This window comes from Drechmeria coniospora, chromosome 02 (assembly GCF_001625195.1).
Source record: "Drechmeria coniospora strain ARSEF 6962 chromosome 02, whole genome shotgun sequence".
Lineage (NCBI taxonomy): Eukaryota > Fungi > Ascomycota > Sordariomycetes > Hypocreales > Ophiocordycipitaceae > Drechmeria > Drechmeria coniospora.
The window spans coordinates 1,409,357-1,422,804 of NC_054390.1; the positions used below are offsets into that span (position 1 = coordinate 1,409,357).

Here is a 13,448-nt window from a genome sequence, read left to right on the forward strand (position 1 = left end):
GCGCCCATCTCCCGCCCGAGGCGAGGAAATGATGCAAAAAAAATAAAAAAAAAATAACGTCAGGCCCTGCAGGCACAAAGGAAAGTACTCTAATGTGCCAGCCCCCCTCCTAGGGACATCGTAGCGGCACGCATCGACGGGAGCCAGCCAGGCTTGTCCGTGTCTGCTGCTTGGCCATCGCTGCCCGTCTTGCCTCACATTTCCTGCTTGCGCAGTTTGCTGGCTCCAACCTCGCAGAGTTCATCATGGCGGCGGCAGGCTCGTCTGGCCGGGCATCCCGCTCGCCCTGTATCCCCGTCGGCAAGCGCCATGACCTCTTGGACGCGGGACGGTTGTCGCCTCTCCTCCGCATCGCAGCACGGAGCGGCCGCCTCGCCATCGCGCACCATCCAAGTCGCAACCAACCTACCCCTGCCAAAGGTCCGGCGGCCAGAGTCACGGACCAGTCTCCATCCGGCATCAGCCGAGCGCCGAGGGGCCATCATCTACGATCGGGTCGAGCTAATGGGCTGGTAGGTGTAGTTGCTAAGCTGATCGAAAATCCATGGTTCAGGCACACGTGCGTCCCGATCGACGAGCCGATCAGCGGTCGTCGGTCCTTGCCATGTCGAGAGCAGTAGCGCCTCGGGTCGAGCATCTAAAAACGACTACCTTGGTCGCACCTGCCACCTGCCTGCCTGCGTGTGCATGCCGCCGATTCGGAAGAACCGGGGCGGGGAGGCAGGTGCGAGGTAGGCTTGATGCCGCGAGTAACTAGCATGCTTCCTTCCCAACTTCCCAACTGCCGATCCAACACCGCGGCGCCGTCGGCCGCCATCGACCGATATCCGGTCGCTTGCAGAAGTCGCGACCGACTGCGTGGCGTCCAGGATGCGGCGGTCTTGCCGGCGACATTGCCGTGCCCGGCGCAGGTGCCAGCGGCGTGTCGGAACCACCTTCCTCGCACCCATCTTGGCCTCTCCGTTTGTCGCCGTCTTCCGTCGTCTGGACAAGCACGACTTCATGTCGGCCAGCATATATCCGTCCATGTTCGCGCAGAGGTAGGCTCCCGAGGTGCATATGCTTGCTGACCCCCGAAGCCAGCACAAGCGTACGCCATATCCTGCTTGTGGTGCTCGTTCGACGCCTATCCGGGAACGGTACCCTGCACGGCGGCGAGTCCTTTGGGTGCCCGAGGCAGGCCTTCCGGAGCCAGAGGACGTCCGTCGAGCGTGCACGGCGTGCCCGGCAGCATGGGATGGGGCCATGCATGTCTGGTGTCCGTCCCCCTCTCATCTCGATTCGATCCTCTCATTTGCCGCCCGCCCGCCTCGGATCGGGTCTGACGCCAGACAAACGCACCTTGACGGCATGCCGCCCACCTCCTCGGCCGTACCACCGCCACCTTTCGTCCTGCCATGCAGAATGGCATCCGGCGAGCTGGCCGAGAGATGTATGCCTGCATGCCCATCGCAGCTTGGTCGTCGATACCATGTGAGGGTGCATGCCATGTACTTGCAGTGGCACTTGCCCACACCTTGCCATGCAAAGGCACCCATTCGGGCTGGCAACCCTTCGCACCCGGCCAAAGGCCACCGACTGACTGATATCTAAACGAGCCCGTCCCAAGGCACCCGATGAATTTCGGGGTACGGAGCGGAACGACGAGTATTATTAACGCTTGGCCTCCATTGCACGCCCCTCCCCCCTGCCTCAACCCAAGGGAACCGTGTTCAGTCCACTAATCTCGGGACGGCCGACCGCCGGGAACTTGGGTCCGATTCCCCTCGTGGTCCTCGTGGTGGTGACATTCGGCGTATATCGCACTGTGTGGGACGTTGGTCCCCAGCGGCAGGCGCCATCGACTGTTGTCGGAGTGCGTGCTCTCTACCGCCCACCTAGGTACAAGTACATACGTACAGCCACTACTTACTTACCTCTCACCGCGGAGGTGCTTGTTTGCAAGTACTAAAGTAATATACTCCGTACCTCTGCGTGGAATTACATAGGTGTAAGTGCATGGGAGCATTTCGCATTTTTTTTACGAGCACTCCGTACTTGTGCCTGCCATACTTGTACTGCACGTGCATGCCTGTGCGGTAGCCGTAGAGTAAAAAGTCCTGTACGGAGGAGTCCTTGCTGAGTATCCTGCTCGAGCAGGCATGCTGGGAACGCATCATGTACCCCCATGTACCAAGTACAAGATGCGTCATGTACCAACTATCTCCTCTTGCACGAGTGCCTTTTCTTCGCGCGTGGGCATGCAAGTACAAAGTATAAGTACAAGTGCTTGTATTTATGCTGCACGAGAACTGTGCCTGGGAAATTCATCGTACCTGGTACGTAGCAGTGGCTGCTGCGCACATGCAGGAACTGTACAACTACAGTGATTAATACTTGCAAGTTGCAAGTGATGCGTGTACTGCACACCTAATTCGCCTACCTACCTGTACTTGGTACCTGCAGGTACTTAGGCCAAGCTCATAACAGTGGACGTCACCAAATATGGAGAAACGCGTACATGCATGTACTTGTACACATGGACTCCGTACGGTACGTACAGTACATTCTGCAATACTTGCAGAGCAGCCTCGAACAAGGCATGTCCACGACGCGGTGCCAAATTACATCCAAAGAATTCAAGACACCCGTCCGTCCGAGATGCCACCCCATCTCGTGCCTGTCCTGTGCTGCGGGTAGCCGCTCCTTGTTCGTATACATGTACTCCGTACTGCACAAGCCCACATTTGTCTTGCCCAGACATGAAGTGCCTGCCAGCCCACGGACAATGTGCATGCGTTGGCAATCAGCATACCAACTTACGAACCTACCTACCTTCGAGCACAGCCTCAGCGTGCCCTGTCGTGTACTAACTCATCTACACCTCGGTGTACGGTACGTGCCTAGTACTGTACTTGTACTGTACTTGGCCGTGGTTTTGGTGCACTCGGTACGGAGTACCAATACTTGCGTATACAGTAAGTACGGAGTACAAGCACATGAACGTCTGAACTGTACCGAGTACAGAGAACATGTACAGTAAGTACTACTTGTTACTTGGGCGTATCAATGCTCCGTACGGAGAACCTGCCCAGAAATTTCAACCCAACTCCTTGGCACCTCACCAAATAAGGCTCAACCGAGGCTCAACCGAGGTTCCAACCTACATGTACAGTACGCGTACAGTGCAGGCACTTTGGACCTGCGCAAGTATAAGTACAACTATGTGCCTGCATGTACAGCAAGTATGTCTCTACGGAGTACGGAGTACCTACGGAGTACCTACGGAGTACCTACGGAGCACCTACGGAGTACCTACAGTACGGAGTACAGAGTGGTAATATCTGCAGAGTACAACTACATGTACTGTGCCTGTACGGATCACTTGTACAGTACTTACCCCGGCGTGTGCTCCGTACAGTTACACTTTCCTCTGCTGCCATCTTGTGTGTGCCACTGGCACCTTCGTGGCAGTACGTACCCACCTAGTACGGTATGGCTGCGCTAGAGTCCTCCCGGGACCATCAACCGCCATCAATCCTCCAACACCAACACACTCTCACACACCCACGCACGCACACACGCACACACACACTCCTACACGCCCACACACCCAGACACACGCGCGTTCAGTATGCTCGTACGAGTACATTTACAAAGGCTGCAAGTACATTCCCCTGCACCAGTTAGCCTTTGCACCAAATGACAGTAAAAAAAGGCCAAGGAGCCGGCCATCCGTCAGTCTAGCGCCAGGTTCGAACGACTCCTGACTCCTGCCTAGCGGCGGTTTGCTACACCCTATTTTCCACCCTGAACCCGACTATCCGGTCGACAGTCAAGTTAGCATGAACCTGCGTCCGATCCGTAGGGAGCAATACTGCACTGGACCATTTCTTGCTCTTTGAGGGCCGCCGTCCAGCTGCCGTGCCTGCCTTGCTGCGCTGCACCAAAGTTCAGCAGCCTGCATTTTGGAAGAAGGGATCGAACTGCTTGACAATGTTGCCACCGCCCCTGCACGGGCCGGACATGGTGAATGCTAAAGGGATCACCACCGTTGTCTGCTCTCGCGAATGGGCTGGCAGGAGTTGCGCTGTCGAGCTGTCTTCCCAAGTCGGCGAGGAAAAAGTAAACGGCGAGAGCGTTGTCACGCCTCGCTTCACTTCTTCCTTTTGCCGCCCTTGGACTCGTTTCTCATGACCGAGGACTCACTCGAATGCAGAAGCAGGAACACTCGAATGCAGAAGCAGGAATCTCATTCCCTACCATGCCGAATACCCCGATGAGCGTGACCATTGCTAGGGTGATGCTTCCTAAACTGTGCAATACCGCTGCCGCACACTTGAACCCCCCCCCCCTCCCTCAACCAGCCTCGCTGGACGACGGGCCGTCTCAGCTTCGCCCGCTCCTGGACGTGACCTCGACAACCCGCTCTCTCACACGTATACGTACTGTAGATAGCACAAGAGACTGCTGTCAGCCCAAACCATTGTTGAGTCATGCATGCTGCATCGTTCACTTGGGGCTCCTGGCCGAGCATCAACGAGCATGGCACCGTGTTTCTCTAGCGTTGCTTTGAATGGATATGAAGACTATCAAAAAGATTACACAGCTCGACAAGACGGACCGGGCATTCAGTAGAAGGATTCGCAGGACAACCAAGTCTGGCGAGCCTAAACTAGCAAGAAAGCGGTCTTCGAGTATTCACTCCCCTCCCAACTTCTTCCCCGAGGGTTCAGCTCCCATCGGTCAGTTTCATAGACGAACGGTTGTCGACGCCGTCGCCTTGAACTCATCGAGATACTTCACCCTCATCACGTCGTCGTCTAGACATTGAGGCAACATCCACGATCTCGTTGGGGTTTCCTCGGCGGACCCCCTGGAGGGCGGCGCAAAACACGCGGGACAATAGATCGGGAGGCGCAGAGACCTCGAAAGGGATAAGAGAAACCTCCGGTTGCCAAATCAAAAACATAATGACCGAAAAAGTGCACCTTGCATGCACCCGAGGGCTGGTCGAGGGGGAAAAACATGCCTGTCCTCTATCAAACGCCATTTTGTGCCGTGGCCGGCCGAATTACGATGCACTCTTGCACGAGTGCCGGCGCGTCTGGGCTTTGGATGCCTCACCACCGTCGATTGCCCATGGGCTGGCTGTTGGCGTTGGCTGGCGGCGAGTCAGCTCATCGTTCCCGTACCGTTGCTGGAAGCGCGTCAAGGTCGAGAAAACCTACCTCTACCGCCGCCACGACCGCGGCCGTAGCCGCCCCAGCCCCGGCCGCCGCCTCCGCCGCCGAAGCGAGCCATCTCGGCAAGACGAGGATCGATCTGCTGCTTGGCCTCCTGAAGGACGTTGACAAGATCACGCGCCTGCTTCTGGTCTAGAGTTTACCGTTAGCGGCGGGCGGACGCGCGAGAGAAAACGAGCGGCGGACGTACTGTCAGTGGTGAAGAAAGTGATGGCGGTACCATTCGCTCCGGCGCGACCCGTGCGGCCGATGCGATGGATGTAGTCCTCCGAGTTGTTGGGGTAGTCGTAATTCAACACATGGGTGATGTTGCGAACATCTTGAATCAAACCAGGTTAGCAGGCGATGGTGCTTGCGCGTAGCAACGTTCCAGCGCGGGAATGTGCACAGATGCCTAATTATATAGCCATCCGAAGCTTCACTCCTTTGCAGACTGGGGCAATCCAAGTGCGACTACGAGTGCCATCCATCCTGGGATCAGACCGTTACCGGGTCCTCGGGCGAGGGAGCCTTGGGAGACAACTTGATCTGGTCAAGAAATGCCAACCTCCACGAGTGTACCATATTGGGAGGAACGGTACAAATGTGGAAATACGAGTATAGCGAGCGTGCCAGCTACACAGCGGATCAAGACTCCAGCGAGGGAACCAAGCGGACACGAGCACGTCAGGCAGAATCGCACATCAAAGAGAGCCCCTAGACACGAGAGTAAAGCGCAGCAAGTGTTTGCTGGACGTTGCGGCGGGAGGCGGGGAGGCGGGAGGGGGACTTACCGATACCACGAGATGCCACGTCCGTGGCAACCATGATGGGGCTCTTGGCCGACTTGAACTGGTCCAGGACCCAGTCACGCTCATTCTGCTGCTTGTCGCCGTGGATGGCTAGCGGCGAGTTAGACGATGCATGACAAGAGCGCGCGCGAGAAGCGTCCAAAACTTACAAAGGGCGGGCCAGCCGTCTTGGCGGAGGAACCGAGTGATCTCGTCGGCAACGCGCTTGGTGCCGACGAAGATGAGGATCTTGTTTTCCTTGTTCTCCATGACCTTCTCGAGATGCTTGATCATGCGGTCGCGCTTCTCCATGTCGCTGACGACCTCGACGATCTGCGTGATCCTGTGGTTGGCCGAGAGATCCATGGAGCCAATGTTGACCTGGATGAAGTCGTTGAGGAAGTCCGAGGCCATGGCGCGGACTTCCTTGGGCCATGTGGCAGACCACATGAGCGTCTGTCGGTCGGGTCTGATCTGCTCGATGATCTTGCGAATCTGGGGCTCGAAACCCATGTCCAGCATGCGATCGGCCTCGTCGAGAACGAGGTAGGTGACGCGGCGAAGGTTGGTCTTGCCAGCCTCGAGCATGTCGATCAGCCGTCCGGGAGTGGCGATGCAGACCTCGACGCCTCGCGACAGGTCGCGGATCTGAGGTCCCTTGGGGACACCGCCGTACACACACGTGTTGCGGATGCGCGACGAGCGGCCGAATTTGGTGATTTCCTGCTGGATCTGGACGGCCAGCTCACGGGTGGGGGCGAGGACGAGGACGATAGGGCCATCGCCAGGTGCCAGAAGAGGTTGGGCGTTGATGTGGACGATGGCGGGCAGGCAGTAGGTGAGCGTCTTTCCCGAGCCCGTCTCGGCGATACCGACAACATCACGACCCGAGAGGGCCATGGGCCAGCCCTGAGACTGGATGGCTGTGGGGGCGGGGAAACCCTGGGCCTTGACCTCGTCCATGACATAGCGGGGGAAGCCAGCTTCATCAAAGGTTTCGACAGGCTTGGGCACCTCCACACCGTGGATGGTCATCTGATGCTTGCGACGAAATTCATCCACCTCGGCCGGGGAGCGATTGGCCACCTCGGGGCTTTCCTTGTAGAATGATTTCTCAAACTTGGGCAACGTCGCGAGATCTAAGAGCTGGTTAGCGCAGGATACATGTCGCAGTCGCGACTGGGCATACGAACCCCAAGTTTGCTTTTGTAGCCCGGCACCGAGAGCACCCATGCGATCACCGCCACCTCCGCCGAAGCCGCCACCATAACCACCACCGCCGTAGCCACCACCGCCGGCCCCGTTGCTGTAGCCGTTGCCGCGGCTAGTTTCAATCGTCAGCAAAATAAGCCAGCGGAATGGAGATGAACGAGGGTTGGTTGGCCTCCGATGATCACTGTCCGCCACGCCACTGGTGGCAAAGGCAGGCACACCAGCGTGCGCGGGCAGTGCCGTGCAGGTCATCACCAGCCAACGCCAGCAAAGGCGCGAGACTTACCCTCCGCCGTAGCCGCCGCCTCCGTATCCGTTGCGGTCGCTTCGATCACGGCCATAACTGCCGCCGGCACCGCCGTAGCCACCGCCGTAGCTGGACATGTTCGGCAAGGATCTTGGTTGTGATTGATCGGGGACGACGGTTCAGAGTGTGTGAATGAGCGAGGGAGTAAAAAGGTGCGGAATATGCAGAGTGGGCAGCTGGTTTGATGGAATCGCGTCTGCACGAAGATGGAAAGGAGTGCAAGTGAAGTTGGTGGTTTGAAGGTTGAGAGAATGGGAAATTTGCTGTCGCAGGAGAGTCACGCCTGCAGTCTGACTCGGGCCCGACAATTTTTCCTGCCGCCGTTCCCTCCTGAAATTTTCGGCGCTAGGAAAAACCTGCCGGCGAAGTGAAGCACGTCCCGGAGTGGAGCGCGCAGTGGGCCCACACTGCTGGCGTGATGGGTTCTGGATTGGCTGGCCTCGTTTCAGATGAAGACAGAATCATGACAAGTACGGAGTACTTGGGTGTATTTTACTCCGAAAGGCCATGACCATTCATGATTGTATGACTTGCTCAGTTTTACTGCAATCGGTTTCTAATTGAGGCGATTCCATTCATGGATTCAGGCCCTGGCTAATTCCGTACTTTATAGGCACCAGCTTTAACGGCGTGGTGGCAGATTGCACACCCTGGGACAAGCAGCAACACGCAACGCAGCACTTGCTGCAAGTCGTGACTGGAAGGCAGGACATGCGAGAATCTCCCTCGTTGCCCCTTGGCATCAGGAGGAACCATGCAATGATTGGTCCAACTCGGCCAGGTCAACATACTGTAGGAAAGGCAAGCGTTCGATGTTTGTTTTTGCTCCAACTCGGCAGGCGACATGAATTGCCATGCGAGTCGTGACATGCGGCGGCCATGTAAGCCGTGATGACGAGGACGGTTCGGTCTGATGCCGGCCTCACTCTCGAGACACATCGCGACCAAAGGCCTTGGATTTGAGCCAGTCGACGACGACAAGAACTCTGTTGCGGGCTGCGGGATGGTCAGCTGTGTCAAAGGAGGACGGACGGACGGGCTCCGATGGAGAGGGAGGAGGATGACACTCACTGCTGAAGCACATGGACAGGTAGGCGCTCCTCCAGAATAGGTAGGTCATGCTGCCACCGGTGGCGAAGTTGCCGTTCCACCAGCTCACGTCGGCAACGGCCTTTTCGCTGCCAATGTAGGCAAGGCTGCCCTGGTGGCTGTATCGGAAGGGCTTCACATCCCTGATTCTCCGCAACTTCTTCTCAAGCCTTTCAATCTCCTCGGCTACCTCGGCGGCGTTTCCGGCTTGCAGATTCATGGTGCTGCTCAGCTCCTTGATGCGATCCTCATGCTCCCCCGTCATGGCCATGTTGTTGAGAAGGCGACCGAGGAAGTTTCCTTCCTGGGAGGCGACTTGAGCGGTGGGCGCGTACCCGGCCACGGCGCAGTCGCCGATGGCCCAGATGTCACGGGTGCCCTGGACGACGAGGTACTCGTTCACGGCGAGGCCACGGCGAGAGTCCTTCTGGGCGGGGATTCGCGACATGAGGTCCTTGACGACGGGCCTGACGGCGTTGCCGGTCGCCCAGACAAGGAGGCCGTACGGGATGATGACGCGTTCCTTGGTCCCGTCGGGCCGGCTCATCTCGGCCTCGAGGGAATTCTCCGTCACCTTCTTGACGGCCGTCTTGGTCAAGATGTTGATCCTCTCCTCGCGCAGCGTGTTCTCCGTGTACTCGATCAGCTGTTTCGAGAAGGAGGGCAGGACGTTGGGCAGAGCCTCGATGAGCGTCACCTTGAAGCGTGGGCTGATGTCGGGGACCAACTTCCTGATGTCCTCGTCGAAGAAATCCTGAAGCTCACCGGCAAACTCGACACCGGTGGGGCCGCCGCCGACGACAACCATGTGCATCAGCCGATCGACCTCTTCGGCGCTCTGACCCTTGAAAGCAGCCGTCTCGACGCAGTCCATGATGGTCTTGCGGATCTGCTGGGCGTCGCCAATCTCCTTCAGGAAGCAGCTGTGCTCTCTCACGCCAGGGACACCGAAGGTGGCGTTTTCGGCACCAACGCCGATGACCAGCATGTCGTACGGAATCTCCGTCTCCGATATTGCGCCCTTGATCTCCGAGTTGTCGACGATCTTGATCATCTTGCGGTCGGGGTCGATGCAGGACACCTCGGCTTCGTAGTACTTGACGGCGGCTTTCTTGTGGCGGAGGATGGCGCGGACGGGCTCCATGATGGACCGGTGCTCGATGGTGCCCGTGGTGCAGGAAGGCAGCAGGGGGGTGAAGAGGAAGTAGTTCCGAGGCGAGACGACAATGACGTTGTAGTTTTCGGTGTCAAGTTTCTTGAGCAGGGCGACGGAACCCCAACCGGTTCCTATCGGTGATGGGTGGTGAGCGAACAAGCGCTTGCCGTCGTGCTTGCCGGGCAGTTTTCACTCACCGAGAACGACGAGCGTCTTCTTGCTGGGACTGGGCTCGAACTGGGGTTCGGGGTGGCGGTCTTCGTACACCATGTAGAAGGTATAGCCGACCAGGCCGGCGGCAGAGAGGTATGTCAGCCTCCACATCCACCGCAACGTCCTGCGCAGCTTGCCGGCCTTTGGTTTGGCCTTGGGCGCTTCGGCCGCGTAGTATCTGCGGAAGGCGATTTGGCTTGTCGTCGGGAGCGGGTGCCTCACGGCGGCACGCAAGGGCGTCGTTGCGGAAGCCGTCAAGGCTCGGGATGCCGCGCAGCCGCGAGGGCCGACGAGGCGACCTGCCCTGGCGATGGCCGTCGCCATTGGCCGCTGAAAGGAAGCCATCGTGGTGAAGGGACTGGCGGTTGGAGCGCGCCCAAGGAGGGAAGGGCCTTTCGATGATGGGTACCTATGGTAGGTTGACTGTGAAAAGGATACGTATCGCAGAATTGGCCGAGGGGACAAATCCGCTGGCGTTGTGGCAGGTCGGGCGAGGCCACTGCGCGGAAGAAGCTGACCTGCGGGCCGGTCGGCAGTTGAATGAAGCTGTTGGCCGTCCTATCCGTCCAATTCGTGCCAAGTCCTGCGCTGCGTCCGCACGCGTGGATTTCTAAAAAAGCCGTTTCGCAACGAACTTAATTTAATGTAAGTAAGTACAAGCAAGTACTACGGAGTGCTCGGCGCAAGGGCCCCTGTTGGTGGTCCCTACTAGTAGTAGTACGGATGGAGTTTTAATAAAAATTTCTTTGAAAAAACGGGCACCCAAGATCCAGCCAGTCCCAGTTCTCCAGTTGGCGCCGCCGAGATAGCACCGTTCTACGATATACGCTTGATCTTCCATTGCCGTTTGCATCTGCCTGTCGATAGCCATGTTGTCTCATGTGCGGAACAGGGCAAGAAAGACAAGGAAGCTAACATAGGCAGTACTTATATTCATCCGCTTACAATACAAGGATATTTCCAAGCATCAGCAAAGGTTATAGAATTGTATATTGCAAGTACATGTACTTGAGATAAGTTCATTGATGTACGGAGCGAGTAGTTGTACAAGTACGAGTGCTCTGTAAAATCAGTTGTACAGGCACATCGACGCTTGATTAAAAGCACCACCTACAAGTAACTGTACCTTACTGGTACCTTACTTGGCCTGGCAGATTAGCAGGCAGTAATGCAGTAGTTGTACAGTAAAGCACGGTACAGGCCGCCAATTGGCGGAAATGCCCACTCAATAGGGCACTGTTGCAAGAACAAGTATTATCACTGCAAGGACAGTACGCACCTACCGAGAAACTTGTACCGTATGTACCTAGGTGTACTGTAAGTACATGTAAGTATGGAGTACTCCGTACTCCGTACATTTGGGTAGGATTTGCCTTAAAGCGGAGCAGGTATTAATTACTTAACTCCAGTGCGAGGTCAGTTGTATTATTGTTTAAGTATCAACCTCACTCTTGTTCGAGTTGTGGGATGCGGGAGGAGGGGGGAGGAGGTGCGAGTCGGGTGCAAGCAGGTACTCCGTTCAACCCAGGCGGAACGTTGCCAGGACTGGTGCGTAACATCGTGTATTTAACAGAATATCCATCTAGTACATGTATACTCGTGCTCCATACATTTACATGTACTAGCATCATTGCCGCTGGTGCTACTTTTTGGGCAGCAAGGCTACTATTGCTGACTGCTGGCGATGCAAATGGGTCCTGCGGGTATGCATGGCATCTGCACCTTGCCGAAGCGCCATCAGGGCTCCACTTTCGGCACACCCATCCACTGTAACCACTCCTCCACATGATACCTTGAACGTGGACGGTGCACAAGTCAGCGGGGTGTACACCAGCACTTCAACTACCTGTACACCAACCAGCAGTTACTCCAGGTACCTGCAACTACAGTACAGTACACTATAAGGACTAGGTAAGTTAGTACGGAGCACATGTTCAGTGCCTACACCCACTGTAAGCAAGCACGGAGTAATTACGACATGTACTTACTGTAGGTTCAAGTGGACGAGAAGTATTACTGCACTCGTACACTGGTAGGTACCTAAGGTACCTAGGCGCTGATTCACAGGCACTAAATACAAGGTCTACAGTGAGTACGAGTACTAAACTTACAGGTGAACTCCTTGATGAGAGGCAGCAACTTGCATACATGCACTCCGTATAGCGGCAGCAAGTGTGCTGCTGTAGATGTACCAGGTTAGTGTTCCATTCTAGTACGTGTAGATATCTGTTTATCCGTACAGGAAATGCACATGGCAACTACTAGAAAGTTAGTCATGTGTTACCCTGGCTGTGGCTCAGAGGGGTTGGTAACATCTCGAGCCGTCTTGGTCCCAGGCTTGCGCACCACAACATCCCGTACGGACAATAGAATCCAGGCTGCACCCTCGTGGCGACCAATGCACACGGAGGAGGTTTGTGACCGCACCGAGAGGATCAAATGCGAACGCATATATATCTGTACTGGGATCTGGCTGGCCCTTGGTGCACTCTCGTGAGTCCTCATTCTCGAACAAGAATTCGCAAACTGACTTCATGTTGTCAGAATTCGCCCTCGCCTCCTCAAAGCATCGCCATCGGCGGCCTTCTTCCCCCCCGATCCCAATCCCTGCCAGTTTCTCGACAGACCATGAAACCAAGATTGAACCCAAGCTGCAAAGCTGAACTGCTTACGAGCCAGTCATCGTCGCAAGCCGAATGCACCGACCAGAAATGTTGTCCTGGTACCCCCTGAGACTGGAGACTCAACCAAACGAAATGGACATGTAGAGGTCGAAATCCTTGTTCTTCAATCGCGAGGCCGAAAACTCTAATCTGACCGCTCACCCAATTGCTCGCACGGATCTCGTTTCCAACCGGCTCTGACGATTCCTCGAGCACTGCTGTTGTTTTACGTCCCGAAGATTGGCAACTCCTGACCCAAAACTTTGCCCCAATACCGCGCGTTGCTTGCCGGTGTCTTGCCCTCGGGGGTTCTGGCCCCGGATTGATTCTCCTCCTCAGATCCCCTGATGAGCCTTGGGCTGCTGGGATTATGCTGTCGCCAACAGCATCACTTTCAAAGCTAAGCAGGCGAGCATGGTACATCCAGCCCGGCTCGCCGTGGCTCTCGCCTGTCCCCCACTTCTCATCCTTGCCAGCCCCCTACCAGGTCTTTGCAGCCTACGCGAGGTTCAAGATATCGCGATCTTCCGTGTCGGTGACTCCGCTTGTATCATCATGACTACGTCGATATAGATTCGTTTTTATGGTCCCATTCGTCTTCTGCACTACTTTGTCCATCTCCTTTACCTCATCCTTTCCCACCGACTTCAAGGTGCCGCCTCACAGGCCCGGTGCTCTATCGTACATCGCATCTGAAACCCGCTTCACTCCAGCCTTGCTCACCATCATACGCATTTCTCAGGCCTTGGGACAATACTCGCCCGTACGGATACACGTGCATGGAAATATCCCGATGTTGTTCAAAGTCGTGTT

The 13,448-nt window shown here is 56.3% G+C and overlaps 3 protein-coding genes across 3 annotated transcripts; 1 reads left to right on the forward strand and 2 right to left on the reverse strand.

Annotated features, from left to right (window-relative positions):
- Positions 1 to 245: 245 nt before the first annotated feature.
- DCS_03656 (uncharacterized protein) lies at positions 246 to 620 on the forward strand (the record flags this gene model as incomplete). Its single annotated transcript, XM_040800973.1, has 1 exon — positions 246 to 620. The coding sequence occupies one exon, from the start codon at positions 246 to 248 to the stop codon at positions 618 to 620; it is 375 nt and encodes a 124-aa protein (XP_040656006.1).
- A 4,482-nt stretch (positions 621 to 5,102) lies between these two features.
- On the reverse strand, positions 5,103 to 7,591 carry DCS_03657 (ATP-dependent RNA helicase dbp-2; the record flags this gene model as incomplete). The annotated part of the gene is made up of 7 exons (XM_040800974.1): positions 5,103 to 5,143; positions 5,211 to 5,357; positions 5,416 to 5,544; positions 5,999 to 6,106; positions 6,166 to 7,134; positions 7,189 to 7,319; positions 7,494 to 7,591. The coding sequence occupies 7 exons, from the start codon at positions 7,589 to 7,591 to the stop codon at positions 5,103 to 5,105; spliced, it is 1,623 nt and encodes a 540-aa protein (XP_040656007.1).
- Positions 7,592 to 8,436: 845 nt separating this feature from the next.
- DCS_03658 (putative NDE1-mitochondrial cytosolically directed NADH dehydrogenase) lies at positions 8,437 to 10,317 on the reverse strand (the record flags this gene model as incomplete). Its single annotated transcript, XM_040800975.1, has 3 exons — positions 8,437 to 8,510; positions 8,586 to 9,890; positions 9,957 to 10,317. 3 exons carry the CDS (start codon positions 10,315 to 10,317, stop codon positions 8,437 to 8,439), a joined length of 1,740 nt encoding a protein of 579 aa, XP_040656008.1.
- Between the last annotated feature and the right edge of the window lie 3,131 nt (positions 10,318 to 13,448).